A 23452-nucleotide genomic window follows, 5' to 3' on the forward strand; every position below is an offset into this window, starting at 1 on the left:
TTAGATGAAACTTCCTTTCCTTTAGTTTATATCCATTTGTGAGTGCCCCCTTTGCCGGCCATCCCTGCAGGGTAGCCTACCTTGGCCTCAGAGGAGCTTAGCTACCCTTTTGGATCAAACAAGACACTACTCCGGCTTCTGTTCATAAGCTCTTTACTTTCATCAGGCACTTAACAGTACTCTTGCAAGCTTGAGCCCCTGCCCCACACCAACCTTCTCCCTCTTTTTCTGCCTCCTTTTAATCCTTCTGGGAGCTCCCTGCACTAGCTTCCTAGTGGCTGGTGAGCTGTCTGTCATGCCTGCTGGCCTGGGACTGGCTCTTCAGCTTTCCTGGCTCTCCTCCTTGATTGCAGCCCGGTTGGGACTTTGCTGGCCCCACTGCATTCTCTGAGACTGCCACTTGGCTAGGGCTGTGCTATCTCCACCCTTTTCTCTGGCACTTCTGAGGTTTGTTCTTGCTGCATCTGCCATTTCTCTGCAGTTGCTCTCAGCTTCTGGCTTCCTGGAGGCCTCTGCTCCTGCTCGTAAGTCCGAGGGCGGGGCTGCTGGCTTTGAGGTGCTCTAGGGTTCCTGGGTGGGCATCTGTGCTAAGGAGAGGGGTGAGAGGCAGCCCCATTCCTGGACCCCATTAGTCCTCATCTGGTCATCTGACCAAAAACATACCTATCCCATCCTCTGCATGGCTTCCTTTTAAGTATTGAAAGGTGGCAATCCTATCACCTCACACGCCTCTCTTCTCCAACATATCCCCAACTCCTTCATGTCAAAGGCAATCATGTCAAAAGCAGTTCTGCTGTGTTTGGATATTTTAAAACTAGAACAGGCCTGACATTTAAAGAAAGAAATTAGCCATTTGTGACTACACTGATTCCGATACCTACCCATTCTATTCACCCAGTAAATTATCCACAGGGAACTTGTCTACTTGTAAGTCCTGAAGGGAAAAAAGAGATGACCTCAACAGATGCTAGGAGACAGTTTATTGAAATCACAATCATGTTCACAGTAGCATGAAAGCATTATGGCATCAGAGAGTGTAGAAGGAGTCACCTATAAGAGCAAGGCTGATTACAGGGCAGTCCTTTGTCATCCACAGAAATGCTGAGGGGGGTGGGCTGCCCATGGGTCACAGAGGAGGCTTTCCTGTGCCCATCCTTGCTAATTCTGAATGGTTCCAAAAGATACCCCTGTAAACAGAATTGTCAGATTTCTCAGCCAAACAGAAACCACCACTCCTGTTAGATTAGACAAGAAGTTATCAAATCCTAGGACACTGCTTATTGAAAACAGCTACTGGATATAAAACCTTTCTTCAGAGAGAACTTTTCCTTGTCTGAGGGGCCTGGTCTACAGAGAACACAAAATAAGGTGGCTGAGTGAATTGTACCGTCTTGGCTTGGCTGCAAAAGGTGCCTTTTAAAAATTAATGTAGCATTGTGATTTCACCAGTTGATTCTCTACCACAGACAGATGGACTCTGATATAAAAGAGATTGGTTTGGACAAACAGTTTTTTTCCTTTTGAGTTCTGAGGAAAAGTACAGTTATTTTTAAAATCCAAGGGGAAGAGGCCTATAAATATCACATGCCAATGTTGGAGCCTATGTAGTGGTAAACATTCAGAAATCTCTGGTGTGAGAAATGTCTCTCCCCTAGATTGGGGAAGTGCATCTGGTGTTGGTGTTCCTTGCTAAATGTGATGGGAAACAATTAGATGAGAGTAAGATATCAACTCATTGATATTTACAAGCCCAGAGAAGATCAACCCAAAGCTGGTTTCCCAAGTTTAAAACGGGAATAAAGATCTGTGAAATAGGTGTAGTCATGGAATGAGAAATTAGATAAACATCACAAAGTCTAGTTAAAGTAGTATTGTCTGGTTCTCTCTCTCTCTCTCTCTCTCTCTCTCTCTCTCTCTCTGTCTCTCTCTCTCACACACACACACACAGAGAGAGAGAGAGAGAGAGAGAGAGAGAGAGAGAGACCCCGGACACACAGCCCCTAGCATGTCTTAAATTGTTTTTTTCTAAATAAATATCACATTTTCTTGTCTTCCAGCTTATTCCAGCATTATACACTGTATGAGTATCTTTTCCATAGTCCGCGGGAAGAGCTTGTGATAGGAGATGAGGTAAGTAATTTATATGACTGGAACTGATTAGGCGGAATATTTTAATGCATGTTCTCCGGCATCTGTTTTCTATAGCTCAAAGCAACTTTGTGTCAAAATTGTTCAAGTGTTAACAGCACAGAATAGCAGATGAAAGAATAAATGAGAAATACAGTAATGCCTGTCTCCTGCGGAATTTGAAATTTAAAAGAATAAATGTACCATTTTCGGTTAGGCTTTTGCCCGTATTGTCAAGAATATCTTCTCTGACAGCATTTATCAAGGTGATATAAAGGATTTAATCATGATTACGTGTGGCTGGGAAGGAAGGGCCCCCCCAATTTGCAAAGGTTTTAAATGACTGTTTATGGTTCACGGAACTTGTTCTCTTATATTATTTGGCATGTGGCTAGAACCGGGGGGTTTCAACCCGAATGGGTCATCAGCCCGAGCTCTCCACACACACAGCGGAGGTCCAAGGTCCACTCTGATAATTTCCCACTGACACATCACCGCAGGAGAAGGGGGCAAAAGTCAAATCAGTGGCTAAGCTCAAAAGCGCCGCTCATTATCCACTTCCAGAGTGCGCCCTTTTACATTTCGTCTGCTGACATCCCTTTGCGGTCATCACAACAGACTTCATCAGCACGTCCATTTCCCTTTGCCTCAGGCTGGAGCTCTCCATTCTATGCGAACCCCTTTTTCCATGTGCTATTACTTGTCCTCTAAAATCCTGAATAAGTGAAAAAAAATCCTGAGGGCTGCCCCAAGCAAATCGAAGGGAAAGCAAAAAACAATGGCGCTTGCCGTAATTTATTTATTGTCTATACACCCCTACGTGTTTCTCATGAGCTTCATCGGGAGATGATGTTTCAAAAGCTTTGTGTAGTATTCTTTTCTATAAGCATAAAACCTTTGCCTCTAAAATCCGGCCAACCTCAGGGGAGTGAGGGAGAGAATTCCCCCTGGTCCGGATTCCACAGAAATCGATGAGAATTTTTGCTAAGTAGAGTAATCCTGTGGACTGCTGTTTAATAGGAAAAGCTGTACTCCTGTAAGCTGTTTGTTGAATGGAAACCAGTTCCATCCTTATGATGATTTTTCTGCTCTTCTCGGTTCTTTCTTTGTTTGGTGTAACCTCTTGTGAAGTGAGAAGAATTCCAGGAGTGGGTCAGAGGGAGTGGGACCGTGTTGGTTCTCCTAGAGCTCTCAGCAGCATTCTATCATTATCTCCTCCTGCACTGTCCAACCTGGACTGGGATTGGGAGGCAGTGTTCTGCAGTGGTTTCAGAAGGTAATGCAAGGGGACTGCTGTTTGGCCCCTTAGCTTTTGGTCTCTGGTGTCAGGCAAAGTTCCATTTTGTCCCCTATGCTCTTTAACAACTATATGAAACAGTTGGATGAGGTCATCCAGATGTTTGGGCTGGGTTGTCAACAATATGCAAGTGACCCTTCCAGCAGATCTTAGAGAAGCTGAGGCAGTATTAGAGTGACTAGGCTCATTAACTAAAACTTAATCTGGACAAGACAAAAGTGCTGCTGGTGGGTGGAAGGGCTGACCCAGAATTTAAGGAGTTCTGAGATGGGTTTGCATTCCCCGGGATGGGTTTGCATTCCCCTTCAGTAGTGTGGGCATGCTGTTGAACCCAGACCTACTTCTGGATGAGCAGATAACCTCTGTGGCCAGGAGTGCCTTTTACCAGCTTAGACAGGTTAGACAGCTGTGGCCTTTCCTGGGCAGGAAAGATCTGGCCTCTGTGGTGGATGCCCTGCTTGTATCTAGATTAGATTACTGTAGTGTGCTCCATATGGGGCTGCCCTTGAACAGTGAGACATCAGTTACTTCAGAATGCTGCTGCCAGGATGTTGACAGGAGTGGGTCATGGGGACCATATCACTCCATTTTTGGTTCATCTACACAGTGACTCCTAATTTGCTTCTGGGCATAATTCAAGATGCTGGTGTTGACCTTCAACATGAAGGACAACCTTCTCCCTTATGGACCTGCCTGACCACTATGGTCATCTTTGGAGGTCCTGCTTCTGAAGCTGGTACCTTCTTTGATCAGGTGGGTAGCAAACTGGGGGAGGCTTTTCTCAGTCGTCCCCAAAGCTCTGGAACTCTCTCCCCAGGGAGATATGTCTGACCCCTTCTATTGCCATCTTCTGCCAGCAGAAGAAGACCTTTTCTTTTGGTTGGAGTTTCCTTAGTGGTCCCTCCTTCTTGATCAGTATTTTTGTTGTTTTTAAAGCTTTTGTATGTGTTTTAGCTCAGATTTAATTGTTTTAAAGATTTTGTGCGTATTGGGGGCAGGGGTGTGTGGCTTTCAACAGTTTACAGTGTGAATTTACCTATTCATGTTTTAATTTGTTAGCTGCCTTGGTGACACATGTGAGGACAGAAAGGCAGGAAATAAATGCTGTGAATGAAAATGGCCAGAGAGTTCAAGGTGTTGGCGTACAGCTGGGATCTTTAATCTGAAACATTTATAATGGTGAATAACCAGTTTGATTCATATATTCTGTTTGATTCATATATTCTGTATATCCTCAAGGTTTTCCTAACAAACTTGTCTTTAGATTTCCAAACTGCAGCTATCGGCGTACAGTTTCTCATTTGTGCATAACTTATTTTAGGAGATAGGCTCATTTGGTTCGTCATTGTTGTAACTTCACTCTCTATTTCAGACTTAATTACCATCAGCTAATTTGTATCATCCTTAACAGATGTGAACAACTCCTTTTGGCACAGAAAGCAGAGTCCAAATAGCCTGTTATCATGTATATATTCAAATACTCTCTTCACAAGGCAGAGTGAATAAGAGCTGGAATTGTAAGATTTAAAAGATTCTTTTAAAAGATAAAAGCAATGACCCATGAATCACAATAAAGCTCTTCTTTATCTGGTACGTTCAGAGCGAAGACAAATCTGAACGAGAGCGAGAGAAGATGAAGAAGAAGAGTTTGGGTTTATACCCTGCCTTCCTCTCCTGTAAGCAGACTTAAAAGGGCTTACAAGCTCCTTTCCTTTCCTCTCCCCACAACAGGCACCTTGTGAGATAAGTGGGACTGAGAGAGTTCTGAGAGAACTGACTAGCCCAGGGTCACCCAGCAAGTTTCATGTGTAGAGGAAACAAATCTGGTTCACCAGATGAGAGTTTGCTACTCATGTGGAGGAGTGGAGAATTAAACCTGGTTTTCTACATTAGAGTCCTCCGGCTCTTAACCACTACTCCATGCTGGCTCTCTGAAGAGCAACGCACAAGCACACATACAAGATTGGGAGAAAAACAAGACACAGCTTTATTGACTATAGTCTTGGTGCAGAACTGGCCCGAGGCACTGGATGCAGCTGAGAGCCCGACTGCTGAAAGTGAACCCCCCACTCCACCCAAGGAAAGAGAGGCTCTTTCTGGGGCTCGAAGCAGCAGAAGCCCACTTCCCTCCTCTTGGGGGTACAGTTAACACTCCCAGCACTGAAGGTGGCTGTCATGCCCCACCTCTGAAGGGGATCCTCCTTTTCAAGTCGTTGAGGGAGCCCACCTTGTACTGTGTCCCCAGCTAATGCCCAAACAACCAGCAGCCAGTTGTGACAGTCATCCTCATTCAACAGTATGGTCAAACATATGCTTTTGCTGTAGGAGGGCAACCCCTCCCCCCATCTGTCACCTAATCAGTCCCAAGGGTAAAAGTTCCTCCCGGCCCTGTTAACCAGCATCCCCCCCTGTAGACAAAGCAAAGATGAGCCCCAGCACAAAAAATATGAAAGCACAGGTAATGGAGATGGGTTTTGCAGATGGGACCACTTCAAATGCCCAGTCTGTCTCCTTCCACTGTCTTTGAAACATGCAGCGCACACCAAATTGGAGCCTTTCAGGTCTTCTGGCCCCGCCCCCTACAATATATACCTGTCTGACATGCCCTGACAGTCATCTGTCCCTTCCTCCTCTCTCCATCTGCCCATAACAATTCCTCTAATTTAGGCTCTGACTCAGCCTTCTCACCTTCTTTTCCTCCACTGCGTGTGTGCATGAAGTGCCATCAAGTTGCTTTTGCCTCATGGCCACCCCATGAATCAGTGTCCTCCAAAATGTCCTCTTGTTAACAGCCTTAGTTGGTTCTTCCAAACTGAGGGCCGTGGCTTCCTTTATAGAGTCAATCCATCTCATGACTGGTCTTCCTCTTTCCCTGCAGTCTTCACCCTTTTCCAGCATCATGGTCTTTTCCAGTGAGTCTTGTCTTCTCATTTGACTTCATCTAGAACCCTCATATGTGTTTAATCACATAGTGTCTTCCTGTCTAACTTCGGTTTCCTAACGTCTCCGACTGCAGTTCTCAAAATGATATTGCACATGGTGAAGTTCTCAGCTACACAACGGTAATTTGCTGGGGGGAAGAATTAGGACTAATAAAAGGAAACACTTCTTCATGCAACATGTGATTGGTGTTTGGAATATGCTGCCACAGGAGGTGGTGATGGCCACTAACCTGGATAGCTTTAAAAGGGGCTTGGACAGATTTATGGAGGAGAAGTCGATCTATGGCTACCAGTCTTGATCCTCCTTGATCTGAGATTGCAAATGCCTTAGCAGACCAGGTGCTCAGGAGCAGCAGCAGCAGAAGGCCATTGCTTTCACCTCCTGCATGGGAGCTCCCAAAGGCACCTGGTGGGCCACTGCGAGTAGCAGAGTGCTGGTGGACTAGAAGGACTCTGGTCTGATCCAGCAGGCTCTTTCTTGTGTTCTTTTGTCTTTGGTCCAGCAGCCATTCTCTCTGCTGAAGAGGCAATCCATTTTCTTTTAAAGAAGCTCATCAGCAGATAGGTTGGCTCTGGGACCTGTGGTAGAAGGGACAGTCGGAGTTCAAGCTGAACAGGTATTGCTCCTTTGGTTTGTATTATTGTTTCTGGCATGAGCAACTGGATATATTCTTAAATACACAAAGAGCATCATAAGTAACTCACGAGAACTATTTTTAAAAGAAATCTATCAGAAAGCTCTTTTTTGAATGGCTCAGAAAATCATTAGCCAACGAGAAGGCTACTTTATAGCGTGGGAGCAAGAAGTAAATGTCACTACTGCTGTGCTAACTGCACTCTCTCATAAATTTCTTTGTATAATATTAAAGCCATTGCAAAAGTAAATTGGCAGATATGAATGTCAGCCTCTTGTGAAAGGACACACCTTGGCATTTATCTACCAATGGAAAACATTTGTTCTGCAGCAGGCCCATCTCTCCTTATTTCACTATAAAGCCTTCCAGAAATAATTCTCCATGAACTTGAATCTTGAGCTTGAGAGTTGGACAGGGTAGGCAGTCTCCACTGCATGTTCCTGGATGTCTACTTGGAAGTAAATCCCACTCTGTTCATGGGGCTCTCGAGTAAGTAGTTATACAGAGGACTGTAATGTTATGGTGCAATCCTGCAAAGAGTTACCTCAATCTAAATCCACTGACTTCAGTGGGTTTAGAGTGGAGTAATTCTAAACCCACTGTAATAGGTTCTGTAGTGTCAGGCCCTTAGTTAGCAAGATCCTTTGGCAAAGATCATGCAGATGGCCAGTCAGTGGGAAAAGAGGAAAACCCCAGAAAACTTCCACTAGAACATTGGGTATACCTTTCTTATGTTAATAACTTGTGTACAAATTACATTTATTTACACAGAAAGGATGCAAGAGATATTTTACCTGGGGGATTGCTAGTACAGTACAAGCAACTTTGTGAGTAAATCGAGAGGCACTAGTTGCCATTAGGAATGTTTTCAGTAACCTGCCAAAGTTTCTATATGCTATGTTGGCCACTTTCAACATATTGGTGGAATAAAAGTAAAAATGTTTTTAAGATTGTTTCCACCCAGTGTCCTGGAAGCAACCTGTGCCAGGTAATTGGGTGAAGGGTAATGTACAAATGTGTGGTGCTATTTAAATTCAGTCTTTTTGTTTGCTTTGGGTAGTGGGTAGATTGTCAGACTTAAATCTGGGAGAACAGGGGTGGAATCTTCACCCTGCCATGGATATTCTGTGCCTGACCTTGGGCCTGTGTGTGTGTGTGTGTGTGTGTGTCCCTCTCTCTCTCTCTCTCTCAGCCTGACCTATCTCACAGAGTTGTTAGGATCAGATAAAATGGAGGAGGGAAGATCAATGCTCTAGCCACTTTGGGTTCCCATCGAAGAGAAAAGAAGGGTATAAATAGTGGTGTTACTATATGGTAAAATCTGAACTTTCCAAACTATTGAAGTAACAAAGGAATTCATTATATGCATATCTAACCTTTGAGGTTAAAACACAAAGAGGCCAAGCAAGAAAAAGACTAGCCCAATATGCCTGTGAGATGGGCAGATGCATTTGCAGAATTGCATATCAATTTTATATATTTTACTTTTCTGGTTTTGAAAAGCAGTTGCTTACTCTACCATTTTGAGACTTCGCCTCTGGAGATTTCTGAATCCTTCCTCCCAGCCTAGTGCTTCTCTTTCTGTTCAGAATAAACAGGTAAGACTCCATTGCACTAGTTTAAATCTCTGGTCTTCCTTTCTGTGTCTCAGGCCTAGATCCGTTGGTAGCAGCTAATTTATCGTAAGTGTATTAACCCAGTCTATATATTCAGAGACCGTGAGCACACTAGATGAGGAATGTAATGAAACAATTTCCTTTAACACATGTCAGCTCTCATAATAAATATTTAAAATTGCTAAGACATTAATTGCATAGAAGCTTTTATTATTTTCTATTTTGGGGATTCAGCTGGTTTATTTTTACTTAGGATGATACACTGTGATATATATTTCAAGGGTTCTTGGTAACTCAAATCCAGCTTTAGTTTTTATATTCATGCTGTACTTCAATGGAATGAGCCTCAGCTCTTTCAGAATGAAGCCTGCCTTGAAATGCTTCCTAATAATAACAGTAAATGTAGTTTTATCCCTTCTTGCATCAGCCACTGTGATGGAATAATCTGCTTTTTATGGCCCAGTTGACTGGATTAATTTTAGAAAGAGTTCCATTACAGACACGGACAACAAGAATCTGGCTGCACAGGCTTCACTGAAATGAATTTATTGGAGCAGGAGAACTTTTTAGCACATTATGCCTAAAGTTTAGAAAGGTCACAGGTTGCAGCTTGGATAGGGAGACAAGAGAATATTAAATGTGATCTGTCATTAATTTCACAGTCACCTGATATCATCTGCCGGGGTTAACCTCGCAAAGCGGCGACTGTTTACTCTTCACCACTGTTCTAAGAATTCCCAGCTTTGGATGGTCTCCAGATCTCACTTTCATTTCATTTGGACTGAATTACTTGTTCATTTGAATTCGTTACAGGAAATTTCTGTTCTCCGAATTGGTTGATTTGTATTAAGAATAAGGCAGTTACTGAAAAGAGTTTGGAAAATTAGGGAATTGGAGTCTGGATGTGGACATTACCGACTGAGCTGCCAGCATAATATGGTAATTCAGATGGTGCCTTTTCTGTACCATTTTCGTTGTACACAGTTCAGTTGTTCCCCAGCTACTCGTCACCATTACACACTTGTTCTTTTTTATGAGGCAAACTGTATTCTTGAACCTGAAAAGGTTTATTTTTAGATGTATTGTCTAAGGCTCATTCCGCACATGCAGAATAATGCACTTTCAAACTGCTTTCAATGCTCTTTGAAGCTGTGCGGTATAGCAAAATCCACTTGCAAACAGTTGTGAAAGTAGTTTGAAAACGCATTATTTTGCGTGTGCAGAAGGGGCCAAAGGTTTTCACGACCAGAATCTGTTGTGAGTTTTCCGGGCTGTTGTGAGTTTTCCGGGCTGTGTGTGCCTGTGGTCTGGTAGTTTTTGCTGGCATCTTCAGAGGCATGTCATGGAGAGTAACACATCTCACCAGGACACACCTCTGAAGATGTCAGCCATAGATGCGGGCAAAATGTTAGCAAGCAAAAACTACCATACTACGCACCCAACAGCCAGCTTATTTTTAGAGCTTGCAAGAACAGCCTTGAAGGAACCAATTTCTTGTGTTTATTGACGACTCCTTAAGACTCCAGCTTGGAAGGAGGCAAACCCAAGCCTTGCATGTAAGGCAGCCTCTATGCATGAGAAGTATTTAATTCCTCACAGTGGGCCACCGATTCTCTCCTAACACACTGTTGTTCTCTGCCAAACAATCGAGGCAAGAGTATGGCAAGAATAAACCTGGAGGGTCAGTTCTAGGTGTGATGTGAGACACAAATATGTTACTACCCTTTTGTCAGGGAGAGGCCAAGGACTGAATTTTGAGCCATGGTATTTATATACAAGAACAAAGTGCTAAGCAGTACACTGTGGATTGATGATAGTAGGGGTAATGGGGCTAGACAGTGAATCCACTGAAAGAGGAACTGAGGCATTCCTAATGCAGAAATAGTTAGAATAGTCAAGACTGGTAGACCTGTCTCAGGAATAGAGCAGTATAGCCAGTAGGAAGCCTTGCCTGGTGGGAAGTCAGATAGCCATACTCAGAAGTCTTTCCAGATGCAATGACTTTCTGGAATGGCTCCAAAATGTCCCAGACACCCAAATAAAGCAGATACTGTATCTCTCAGTCTCATAACTTGCTGTCACTTTAGACTGCATTGGCTGCATCCGTGATAATACTTGTTTGTGCAGAGCCCTAATTTAGCCAATTGAGACTGCCACAGCAACATCTTTGTAAACAAGGTGTTTCGATAAACCCTGGGCTGTGCATATTGTCCAAGAGCTCCAGTACTGTTGAAGGCTTTCACGGACGGAATCACTGGAGTGTTGTGGGGTTTCCGAGCTGTGTGAAGATGCCAGCCACAGATGCAGGCGAAACGTCAGGAGAAAATGCTACTGGAACACAGCCAGACAGGCCGGAAACCACACAACACTCCAGTTCCAGTACTGTTTGCACAACAGGGCAGCACACACTTAGCCCGGAAACTGCATGCATCCATAGATGATCTGAATAGCTATGGCACATCCTACCTGAGCAAGTGATTCTGCAAAAGACTGGTAGTACCACAGATGTGATAATGGCGCAATTAGTGGTGTCGTTCAAGTCTAGGCCTTGGGAATCCCTGCGAGTGCAGTTTTTCAGGGCCCGTAAGCCCGAGCTGTTCCTCCAGGCATATATTTGAGGCAGCCACAGTTACCATCTATGCCCTCCCACTTTACTTCAGTTATGTTATTTCAGCTGTGTTGCTCCATCTGTTCTTCTGTTGGGTTTTATTGGATTGGTTAGATTTTATTTGGTCTGCTAACTAGTCTGAATTTGATTAAATTTGAATTTTGGCGCACTCTAGGAAATGTGTAAACTGACTTTAAAGCCATTAAGAAATATTTTTTAGGTATTGTTGGGTAGCTGTTTTATTGAAATTGGAATATAGTTATATGGACAATGTTGTATATGTTATGTTATGTTGGCCCCGAACCACTAAAGGGAGGGGAATTATGAAAACGAGATAAATAAATAAACAGATGGGTTCATGCAGCCCAGCTAGTTCATTCTCACCTGCTGGGGGGGGGGGGGGGGGGGGGGTCCTTGTAGTATTTTCTTTCTTTTTGGAGGTCCAGAATCCTTTCAGAACTGGGGGGCAGGGGTGGAGGGATAACTCAAGCCTGCTGCTGGATTCAGTAGGGAAGTTCGTTTCCTATCTCTTTCTTGGGGTTATGAATCAATTGTCTGAAAATGCTTTCAGAAATCTCTGTATCTTGACAGACGCGGTGAGTCATACCAAGAACCAAGGGCTGAATCTTTTACTGTTTTAATTGGCAAATAATTAACAGCGCTTTAGTGGAGTTAATGGTTAGGAATCAGGGTTTAGGGCAAATTAATTTTTGTAGCTATTTTGATTCTTGTGGGTGACTGTAACAGGGAATTAAAAAGAAAATATTAAACGATAACTTCTTTAATAAGTTTTAAATGATCTCACATTGGTTTTGAAAATAGCCTGCACTGAGTTTTGGAACATACTCAATTTTTAACTAAACAGATCAATCAACTAAAAAGTCTGTAAGTTGGTTGACTTGCCAATACATACATCCTGGTGACTGGTGATTATGCTGAGAGTGAGCTTGGTATAGTGGCTGAAATGCAGGACTGGAATCTGGGAGACTCAGGTTCAAATCCTGGCATGGAAGCTCACGGCGTGACCCTGGGCCAGTTGCTCAGTCTCATAACCTACCTCACAGTGTGATTGTGAAGGTTACATTAAGAAGGGTAGATCAATGTATACTCTCCTATATTAATTATTCCCAAAGGTTCTGCCATTTCTTGGGAGACGTGGCTCTCACAACCTTTATAAACTGCACAAAATGCATATCTTACTATCCAGAGAGCACTTTTCTATTTCTAAATGTCATGCATCTCAGTTAGTGTTGTCATAACAAAGTCTCCTAGTGTCCTACATAGTGTCCTATGAGGGGGAGGGGGAGAGAAATGGGCCAATGGAACTGGTGTAGGGCTGCACCTGCATATTTGCCCTCTCCTCCAGCATAAGGGACACTTTTGCCAGCAGAAAGGGCAAAGACACCAGTGTCAGGGTACCCCACAGCTCTGCAAACAGCAAAACCAGGAAGTGGGTGCTGCAGAGCTACTCTGGTATCCAAGCGGACGCTGACATGGGCAGGCGGATGGACAGGGGGGGCAGGGGCGGAGCCAACTGGAGTTGGCCTCTACCTGGGCTTTCAGGCTGAGAATGCTGTGACTAGGGACTTGGACTTGCACCACCCAAAAGGGTGATGTAACTCCATCCAGCCCTATGGAGGGCTTTCTAGGAGTCTGGGTACCCCCCTGTTTTACAGCCTCCCCATGTCCCCTGAAAGCCCGCTGGAGGCAGCGTGGTGGTTGAGCAGTCCCCAGCCGCGGCGGCCTCTGGACTGGGCTGCCCGAGTACTAAGCTCTATAAAGATGCAGAAGATACCAAAGTAAGGTAGCCAGTATTTACTATCCAGCTATGTTCAGTTAATGAACATTTTCCAGTACTAACTAAAAAATCAGTGCATCCAGTACATGTGGTATAAAATAGAGATTATACTTACTGAATAGCTACTGCCAGAGATGAACAACATACATCCTTTTTAAATTGCTACCATATGGCTTGTCTTGTAGCATATATCTGCATATTTATTAAACATTACCTAAGGAATTGTTTATAGTTTAATAAAAGAATAAGTAGTATACTATGAGAACACAGGATATTAATAAGAGAGAAGTTTGCAGAGTTCAAATATTTGTGGGTTGTTAATCCATGGTTGTTTGGCACAGGGTTTGGTCTGACTAAATTATCAAAACATAAGACAATGGAAACATTTAGCAATGCAAGGAAGAGGAAGGGAGTCCAGAAATCCCACACTCTTTAAGCCCATTCCAAGAGTATTTAAAAAGTTGCTCTGAATCTCAAAGCATCTGCTTTCTCAAATTAAGGAAATGAACTTTATTAAGAAGGTCGAGGAGCTCAAAATTGGGTCTGTGATTTCCTCTGTTTGTAACAGATGTGCACAATCAACAACAAAAAGCAAAAGACTGAATGTTGGTTTCCATTTTGGATACCCTGCACCTCCATCAGCGTAGCACAGTACAAATTTGGGTTTCAATACAGGAAGGGTGGCTGCCCAGGGTCAGTTGGAATGGGGCTGTTTTGTCTAGTCCTTAAATAAAGAACGTTCCTGGCATTAGATCAGTTTTGAAAATTGTTATGTATGTATTAATTTTTAAATAATTTTAAAAAACATTTTTATGGGTTGGATCTTCAAACACTTAGAAGTGGCTTGAAGTCACTCTGGACCTCTGAGAGGGCCTGGGACACCCCACAACTGTAAATTCAACATGGAGCTGGTCCACAGGCAGGCATTTCCAAAGAAACCACTCCTCCTCTTGTTATTTAATCAGGAAGGAAACAATCTTGATGGATATTCCTTTGGAACCCAATGGAGTACCGGATCACCTTCAAGTTGTTTGTGTTAACCTTCAAGGCACTCTGGGGCCCTCATACCTTAGGGACCGTCTTTCCCTATGTCCCTACTCGGCCTCTGCGCTCTGCAGAGGCCAATTTACTGGTTGTCCCTGGCCCCTGTACAATACAGCTGGCCTATACTCGGGCCAGGGCTTTCAGTGCCCTGGCCCATGCCTGGTGGAATTCACTACCATCTAGGGCCCTGCAGGACCTCGAGAAGTTCCGCAGGCCCTGCAAAACCCCCATTGTTCCACCGGGCCTTTGGTGTGTGGGGGGGAGGGGGACAGCCATGGAAAGGCTGCCACTCCTGTTGTTCAGTTGACAGCCTAGAATGTCACCTTGACCAGCCCTTGTGACATGTAATGTGAGATCAGCGCCATCTGATTAGTATATGTTAAAATTAGCAATTTGGGATTTTAAATGATAGTTTTAAGGTTTTATGTTATTCAACTGTGTATTTGTTAGTTTTTGAACGTGTTGTACACCACCCAGAGCCCTTCGGGGGTAGGCGGTCTAGCAAATTTAAATTATAAATAAATAAACAAACCCTTCTGGCTCTGTCATGGACTGCCTCCATCTTGCACTGCGGGGCCTTATTCTAGACAGATTTCAGTAGAGAAGCCTTCTCCTCAGACCTAAACGCTGGGGACAGAGGAGTGGCTCCTACCTCTCTCCTATATATATCTATATGTTTCTCACTACTTCCAAACACAAAATAATTAAACCCACGAAAGAAACAACAGAAACAGCAGCGACATTTCGTAGAAGCAATATAAAATCTTTTTCATACTCAGCCCGGTTTTTCACCCTCTCCTGCGCAAGGTTTGGAGCCACATAAGCTGGAGGAAGATTCCAAATTCTGCGCTGGTAGTATAGAGGTAGGATCCACTCCACAGTTGCCTTAGACCAGCAATACTAACTCTGCAGCTCATGAACAGCCACATTCACAAGTACCACCAACCAAAGGAGCCACTACATTTACTTCCATCCCTGGAATGAGGTCTGCATTTCAGGGAGGCTGGCAGCTCACCTTCTCTTCCAGTGGCAACGGCTTCAAGATAGTCACCAACTGGCAATCAGAATCCCGCCAAGCATGAAGCTTGCCCATTTTCTTGAAACAAGGGGCAGGTGCCACATTGAAGAACATTGCTCAGTCAGAAGAACCACAGGTGGCATGTCAAAGAGGCACAGGTGGCTCCCAAACCACTGACAGACTATCCCTTCCTTAGACTGATGTGAAGTCGATGGCTTCTGGGGTCTCTCCCTACACAAATGATGTCAGGTGCATGTCACCTAGTTCGTTTGACTCAGTACTGCTGCCATTATAATTGGGTTTTGGGAGGGAAGGCCTTTGGGGTGACCTTCCCGAAGAGGCCTGGAGAGGTTGAAAAACCTGACTCTGAAAAAGATTTTATATCTCTTCTACTAAATGTCCCTGCTGTTTCTGTCGTTTCTTTTGTGGGTTTAGTTTTTTGTGCTTAGAAGCAATGAGAAACACAAAGATGTGTATTCACACGTAAAGATATAAATCTATCATTTGTTTGTGCGTGTGTGTGTGTGTATAAAAACCAGGGGGCATTCATTGTATGTGTGTATGTGTATAGAACCAGGGGGCATTCATTGAAAACGCTGGGGGGAAGAATTAGGACTAATAAAAGGAAACACTTCTTCACGCAACGTGTGATTGGTGTTTGGAATATGCTGCCACAGGAGGTGGTGATGGCCACTAACCTGGATAGCTTTAAAAGGGGCTTGGACAGATTCATGGAGGAGAAGTCGATTTATGGCTACCAATCTTGATCCTCTTTGATCTGGGATTGCAAATGCCTTAACAGGCCAGGTGCTCGGGAGCAACAGCCGCAGAAGGCCATTGCTTTCACATCCTGCATGTGAGCTCCCAAAGGCACCTGGTGGGCCACTGCGAGTAGCAGAGAGCTGGACTAGATGGACTCTGGTCTGATCCAGCTGGCTTGTTCTTATGTTCTTAAATCTTGATTTCTTAGTAACATTTCCCGAAGGGCTGCTTTTGTGGCAGGGATGGAAACAGCATGTGACCCCTCTCCCCCATGTTATAAGTAGAATCCCCCATGCCCTATTTTCAGCGTCCTTACGCCTTCTTTACTTTCTTTGTTTTTTGTTGCATTTTAGGGTTGTGTTGTTGTTGTTGCTTATCTTAGAATTGGCAGCTCAGGAATTAGCTTGGACTTTGCAGGGGGTCAGATCTGTTCCAGGGACTTCAAGTGACTAACGTCTACTTTTAAACGTTTCACGGATAGAATGCAAGTCTCGAGACAGTACAGTTTAGTTTTTAAAAACTGTAATTGGTGGTGCCAGCATTGCTCTACTATTACATATTCTCAGGGTCTTTATCTTTATATCTATATAAAAACGCAGGTGAAAGGGTCACTTGTTAAATTGCTTGCAGTGCCTGTTTAACATTCTCCTGCAGCTTTCCCGAGTTCTCCCTTTATTATTTATGATGTCCATTTATTATTATAATTCTTCTCTGTTGTTCATACCATCCCCTTAATGGTTCATCATTTGTTCTAATAAAAACTGCTTGTTAGCTTTTGAATCTCCAGAGGTCTTCGGATTCATATTTGAAGAGTTTGCATTTAGAGGTAGGACTAAATTAACCTGTAATGATGATTGTTCTTCAGAGCGGATATTTAATGGAGTTATTCTTTCACCTGCCTCTCTTCTTGGAGACCTGTACACTCCCTGCCCCCATCAAGATAAATGCTCGGTATTGCAAAATTGGTTAAAAGATGATACTGTACAGAGGTTAGGTTACGCTTCAAAATTTGGTATGAGTGTGCTCTGCAGTGCTCTCTTGTGGAAGCTCTGGAAATGTCTTTGGCTCTGTCTGGAAAATGCCTGTGTTAACATGACTGCTGACACATGTAACTTTGTGTTGACAGTATTGTTGTTTTGCCACCTGGAATCCTTCCACGTAACTGGACTCAGATTAAATCAGGTTCACCGTGACTCAAATGTTACTTTGCTTCCAAAACAATTTCTTAAAGGAGTTTTACCTTTCCTCTTCTCTTTCCTTTCAATTTTAGCTATCAAAATTTCTCCTGAAACAGACAATTATTCTCCATTCCAGAGGTACTTGGAATGAATTAATGTTCAGGAGGAATGGTTTAATATGCAATTCTGCCTTATCTCTGCATTTCCTGTTCACTTAAACCTCGTGGCACAAAAATGCTAGGAATAACAGGTGAAACTTGTTTGGAATAATCCTCATTTAAATACATAAATAGTAAAGAGGATAAAGACTGTGCCTATAAAAGCATTTAAAGCAGTGCAAGAAATTCTGGAGCTTTTCAGGGTGGTAGAAAACAGTTTAATTGCTTCAAAGGTTGTGGGTCCTAGGCTAGCTAGTTGTGGCTTTTCACATTGAAAGCATTATTGCTTTTCAGTCATTCTGAAAGGAGGGGGATGAATGACTTGTGGGCGGACCAGGATGACGGGGGCAAGGTATGTCTCCAAACTGCACATTTATTGGAATATACTCTAAATCCTCCATATGTATAGTTCTTTCTGCGTGATTGGCTTTTGTTTTGTTTAGAACACTTACTGAATGCCTTTCAACCAATACAACTGCCAGGAGCCAAAAGCAGTTTACTTATAAATAACAAAAACCTAAACATTGCAAAAGCATCCACAAAATATCCAAGGGCAAAACCATGTTCTCAGAAGTGCCACCCCAAAACTACAAATTTGCATAAAAATGCCTTAATCTAACTCAAAATCCCTTTAAAAATAGAGACATTTAAACTAATCTGGATAGTTTCAGAGGGTAGCTGTGCTGGTTTGCAGTAGAACAGCTAGATATGAGTCCAGTAACACCTTAGAGAACGGCAAGATTTTCAGGGTATGAACTCCCTGAATACCCATCTAGAAGACTGTTAGGGGTGTGGCCACACAGCTCTTTGGGGCAAGTATCCCATAGATAGGGGCCCATAGCGGAGAAGGACTTCCCTTGGGTCCTAGCCAGCCGGACCTTAGGCGTGACTAGTTACCTAACAGAGGCCAATTTGGAGTTCAAAAGCACCCCCAAAATGTAGACCTGAATTTTCAGGTGGAGGGTAACCCTCTCCAGAACTGTTCAAATTCTCCTTCCTGGATCAGCCTTTGTCCCCATCCACAGCACTTCTATCTTGTTCATTTATTCCCTTATCTGGCCATTCACCAGATATAACTTCTCTGGATTTTGATGGAAAGAAGATGGAAAATGATATGTCATCAGCATGTTTTTAATAACTTGCTTCAAATCTGTGAAAGATCTCTCCTAACAGCTTGCAGTAGTGTGGGGTGTCAAATATGTGGCCTGGGGGTCAGATTTGGTCCCTTGTGAGGCCTTATCAGGCCCATGAGCCAGGAGCAGCAGTGGTGTCGTGGTTAAGAGCAGGTGTACTCTAATCTGGAGGAACCGGGTTTGATTCCCAGCTCTGCCACCTCAGCTGTGGAGGCTTATCTGGGGAATTCAGATTAGCCTGTGCACTCCCACACACGCCAGCTGGGTGACCTTGGGCTAGTCACAGCTTCTCGGAGCTCTCTCAGCCCCACCTATCTCACAGGGTGTTTGTTGTGAGGGGGGAAGGGCAAGGAGATTGTAAGCCCCTTTGAGTCTCCTGCAGGAGAGAAAGGGGGGATATAAATCCAACTCTTCTTCTTCTAAGATAAGGGAAGTCAAGACCACATCCAATGAGAATGATTGGGTTCAACTGACCTTAACCCTGGCTGAATTGAGGCACTTGCTGAATTGGGACACTTGGAGTACAATCCTACACAGAGCTACACTAGTCTGAACCTGTGTATGATAGCACTGACAGTATTGCATTAATGGGGGGAAAAACAAGATGTATTCTGTTAATTTAAATGACAGATCATTGCTCTTTGACTGCTACAGTTACTGAGGGAAAAAAATGCACCATGAGTAAACTTCATTAATTTCAGCTACAAAGGACTTGCGTTCCAAAGAACTAATCATGTTTGACAAATGCAACTTGAGTGTTTGAATATTTAAAAGCACAGGACGAGAAATTGTAAGTGTGGAAAATAATTTAAGTCAGTATTTTCCTATTGAGAACGTTTGTTATGAGGGTGGAGCAGATAGAACATTGGCAGTAAATGGCAAGGCCATTGCCTGTATTGATATAATATTGTCCCTGAGTCTCTGTGCCCCATGGATACAGCTTTTATGTTACTGTTGTCCAGCATCTCCTGTGTTTCGTGCACCAAGATGCCATGTTCATGACGATCAAGAACTCTGTCTAATGATACTGCCTCTTTCTGAAACGGAAGACACTGAGGGTGGTGGGAGTCTTGGATTTGGGAAGAGAATTTTTTAAAAGACGGCAATAAGTCTGTTTCCAGGATCAGCATTGTTCCTTAGCATCTGGCAGAAGGGAACCTTGACTCTTGAAACCTTATATGCCAAAAATGTTGTTGGCGCTGTACGTGCTCCTGGAATTGAATGTAGCATGGGTTCTCTATGTGGAGTCTCTCACTAGGTTAAGAACAAAGGATGAGGATTTGTTTACTTAGCTACTTACTTAGTAGATCTCTATGCTGCCAATTTCTTAATTGTTTAATATTGTGTGATAAAGCAATGGCAGAAAGCAATATGCTGAAGGATCCCGTCAGGCCAAGGGAGTGTTTAGATAAAGGATATTTGCTTCCTTAAAGATAGGTACCACTTAGGCTCTGTATATTGGCTGTTGCACCGAAAGAGCTAGTGGCATGGGTAATAGCTAGTGGCATAGGTGAGTGAGCTAGTGGCATAGGTGAGTGAGCATCCTACACATTGCTGTGAGTAGGGAAATTTAGGTCATGGAGGCTTTCTAGCAAAAAAAACATTTTTGCCTTTCAGAAAAGAGGCTAGTTTTGTGGGATTCAGTATGGGTCTTTCCCCACTTACCATAAGCCCAGTGCTACTCTCCTCATGTAGCGCGAGGTCACGGGGCACTCCCCACGACAGGGGAAGCGACGGGGCAGCCGCCCCGAAGCTGCCGCTATCGCGCCCTCTGGCGCTGGAGAAAACGGCGCCTTTTGATGACCCTGCGCAGAATGCGGGGTCGTGGGGACGCCCACTCAGTGTGAGTGGGGAAACGCCCACTCAGTGTGAGTGGGGAAACGCCCTATGAAAGGTGTACCTTTATCCCCACTTAATGAATATCTACAAAAGATTAAACATTAATGTTTAGTAATCTTGATGAGTGTGGTAAATTAATTTGTTTTGTGGTAAATAACATGTAGTGGATGTGGAGAAATGCACTTTATTTGGATGTTTGGGCCTGAAAAAAAAACCTTCACATTGACTTTTAGGAGTTTTTCTCCCTCTTCGCTGAAGCCAGGCAGGAAAGGAGAAGCCATTTGCTCCCAGGCCTCATCAAGTACCAACCCTCAGAGTGTTGGAAATGCTAATGACCATCCTGGCTAGAGTCAATGAAATGGGTGGTTGACACCTTAACTAGGATTCGGACACCTAGAAGGAACAAAGACACTTGGGAGGGGGTAGGGAGCCTAGAATATATCTTCATGGAGATGTCAGAATAAGATTCTTTGACGACAAGGGATGGGTGGACAGAGATAATAAAATCCCTTAGCATTGAGGGAGAGGAGTCCATTTTGTAAGAACTGTTCTGGAGGAAGGAACTTTGGCACCTGAGCTGATGGCCATCATTGCCCTATGAGTGGACACAGAACTAGCTACTTCGACAAGGACTCCCGTGTAGTGGGAAGCTTTTAGAACTCAAAGAGACTGCCTTAGAGTAAGACCAGCTAGAGGCATGTATAGAACGGTGGGCAGAGGCACTTCCTGTTTAGACCTTTCTTTTGTATTTCTTGCTCAGTGCATTGCCGTAAAGCAGGTGTGGGGAACCTTTTTCCTGCCAAGGGCCATTTGGATACTTATAACATCATTCGCAGGCCATACACAATTATCAACTTAAAAATTAGCCTGCTATATTTGGTCAAACATTTAATTAACTCACCCATAATGTGATATCTGGAACTGCTTCTCTTTGGTCTATCCCGTAATGGACGCTCCTTGCTTGTCCCTCAAAATGTATGTTATTATTATGATTCACTTAATATACATTTATGTTGCTATGAAGAAAGCTTCTAGATTTATTGAATTTCAAGACCCACCCCCTTTGCCCTTCCTGGCTCATGCATTTTCTCTCCCTGGCCCAGCCCCAACCCAGTTTCTGATCCCCTTCTCTTGCTCTCTCTGACTCTTTTCGACTTGGTCCTACCTTGGTCTTCTCCTGATTCCCACCTCTCCTGTTGTCCCTGCCCCGAGGCAGTGTGGCTAGTAGGGCACTGGATCGTCAGAGGTGCCCAGGGGCTTTTTTAGGACCCAGCTATTGTCTGAGCAGCCCAGCAGTTGCTGGGAGCGGGAAGGATGAGCTCCTGGAATTGGGCAGGGCACAGGCGGCAGTGCTGATTGTCTTCCTGAGTCTTGTGGCTGAAGCCAGACCGGGCTGGTGTGGACATGAGCCCCGCAGCGCAGAGAGGGGCGATCTGAATGGCCAGCAGGGCCAGACCAAATGATCTTGCGGTCCTTATAGGGCCTGTGGGCTGGATGTTCCCCACCTCTGCTGTAAAGGGAGAACACATATAGACCTTTTTACTTTTAATACAGTCTTCACTATTTTAAACATAATTCTCTGTACTACATAAACCTCCACTGTTTGAACACAGTATTCAAAATGGTGGTCAGGTGGAGGGAAGGTGGTCCCTTGGTAAATCGTTAATTCCCTGGAACAAATACAGTAAGCTATCCTCAGCACTGAAGGCAATCTGGGAACACTGGCCATCTTGGTGGGCAATTCCTAAAACAGCCAGTTGGTGGCAGTGGTACTGAGAGAGGGTGGGTCAGAAGAGTGGTGCAGCACCAGGCAGAGACACAAGCAGTTGTTGGTGCCTGGATGCCTTGGAGGGCCAAACGGAGTGTCGCTCATGGATCTGTGGTGCTGTTCCACTGTAATAGAATGTCCTAATTGTCCAGCATAACATTTTATAAACTTAGGTTAGCCTTTATGCCTGTCCTTTTTCAAACTGTGCCAAAAGCTATGATGACAGTTTGTTATACCCAGAGGGTCAGCAATAAGGTGTCTGTAGAACTCTGAATCTAGATCAGGAGTCTGCAACCTGTGGCTCTCCAGATGTTAATGGACTACAAATCCCATCAGCCCCTGCCAGCATGACCATTTGGCAGGGGCTGATGGGATTTGTAGTCCACGAACATCTGGAGAGCCGCAGGTTGTAAACCCCTAATCTAGAGGATCTCCGTCATGTTTGGTATTGCCCCGTCTATTTTGTACCTATACACTGTGCCATTAAAGGTTGTCTTGTCTTGTACCTATGCATTTCTCACAGTTAGTTTTACCCTCACGCTCAGAGATGGAAAATTAGTCTGACACAGATTCATGTATAAATCACATGGTTTCTCTTTCTGCATTGCCAGCTTTGAATATCTGAGCCAAAGCTGTGCCTGACTAGGCAATATATTGCTCAAACTTGTTGTGTGTTACAGCCTTTGACTGTCAGTAATAAATAATCCTGAACCTTGTAAATTTTATTTTTTGAAAGGTGAGTTTTCTCAGTTCAGCATAGGATGCCCAGTGTTTGTGGCAATGTATTAATCATGCAGAATGTCTAGGGAAACAGATCAGGCTCATTCTGAGGGCCGCCAAAGCCCAACTATTACTAACTGGTTAGCTAGCTGTAAAAATAGAAACCAGCTTGTTGGTCAGAAGTGTCCCAAGGACAAGATATTTATCCAGGAACAAGTGGTTTTAAGTGTTTCCAAAGCCGCCTTTACTCTTTCCACATGTTCCACGTGTAGAGGAAAAAGTAACTTAGGAGCAAATTTAGCTTATAATTCTTGTAATTTGTTGCATTTGATACTTGACACATAGTGGTCTTTAGAACTATAGGTCCACCTGTAGTTACCAGTGTGAAGGGCAACCCACTACTTTCGAACAGGACAGTACTACAAACTTGAGGGGGCGGAACAGAGAGAAAAATCTGTGTTCATTATTGAAGGGGTTGCTTGTATATTTTATTTGCTTTAACTACATTTGATTTCTTTCTTTCTGATAGTGGATTATTCTTACTTAGGTTATAAGATTGTCAGCTTCTGACCTGAAGGAAATCCCTGTGCTTTTATTGGATCTGCTGCAGATAAAATTACACCCCTGAAATTTCTCTATCACTTGCCCATAAAAGTAGGTTAGAGCCATAAGCTGGCAATCAGAAGCTTAATTTGCTGATAATTTAAAACATTTTGAGGATCCAAGCAGCTTTTTAATTGGGAGGGTCCTTTATTGTCTCTTATTTAAAACATTTATACCCCACCTTTTCTCATGGTTCAATTAGGGAA

The 23452-nt window shown here is 43.7% G+C and overlaps 1 protein-coding gene across 1 annotated transcript in view; it reads left to right on the top strand.

The window, feature by feature from the left end:
• CABCOCO1 (ciliary associated calcium binding coiled-coil 1) overlaps nt 1-23452 on the top strand; it is an 82696-nt gene that overhangs the window by 21917 nt on the left and 37327 nt on the right. The window contains exon 5 of the mRNA XM_048506158.1: nt 2058-2130. Coding sequence (XP_048362115.1) covers nt 2058-2130 — 73 coding nt within the window. The remainder of the gene's footprint in view (nt 1-2057; nt 2131-23452) is intronic.

The sequence above is a fragment of the Sphaerodactylus townsendi genome, linkage group LG08 (genome assembly GCF_021028975.2).
Source record: "Sphaerodactylus townsendi isolate TG3544 linkage group LG08, MPM_Stown_v2.3, whole genome shotgun sequence".
Lineage (NCBI taxonomy): Eukaryota > Metazoa > Chordata > Lepidosauria > Squamata > Sphaerodactylidae > Sphaerodactylus > Sphaerodactylus townsendi.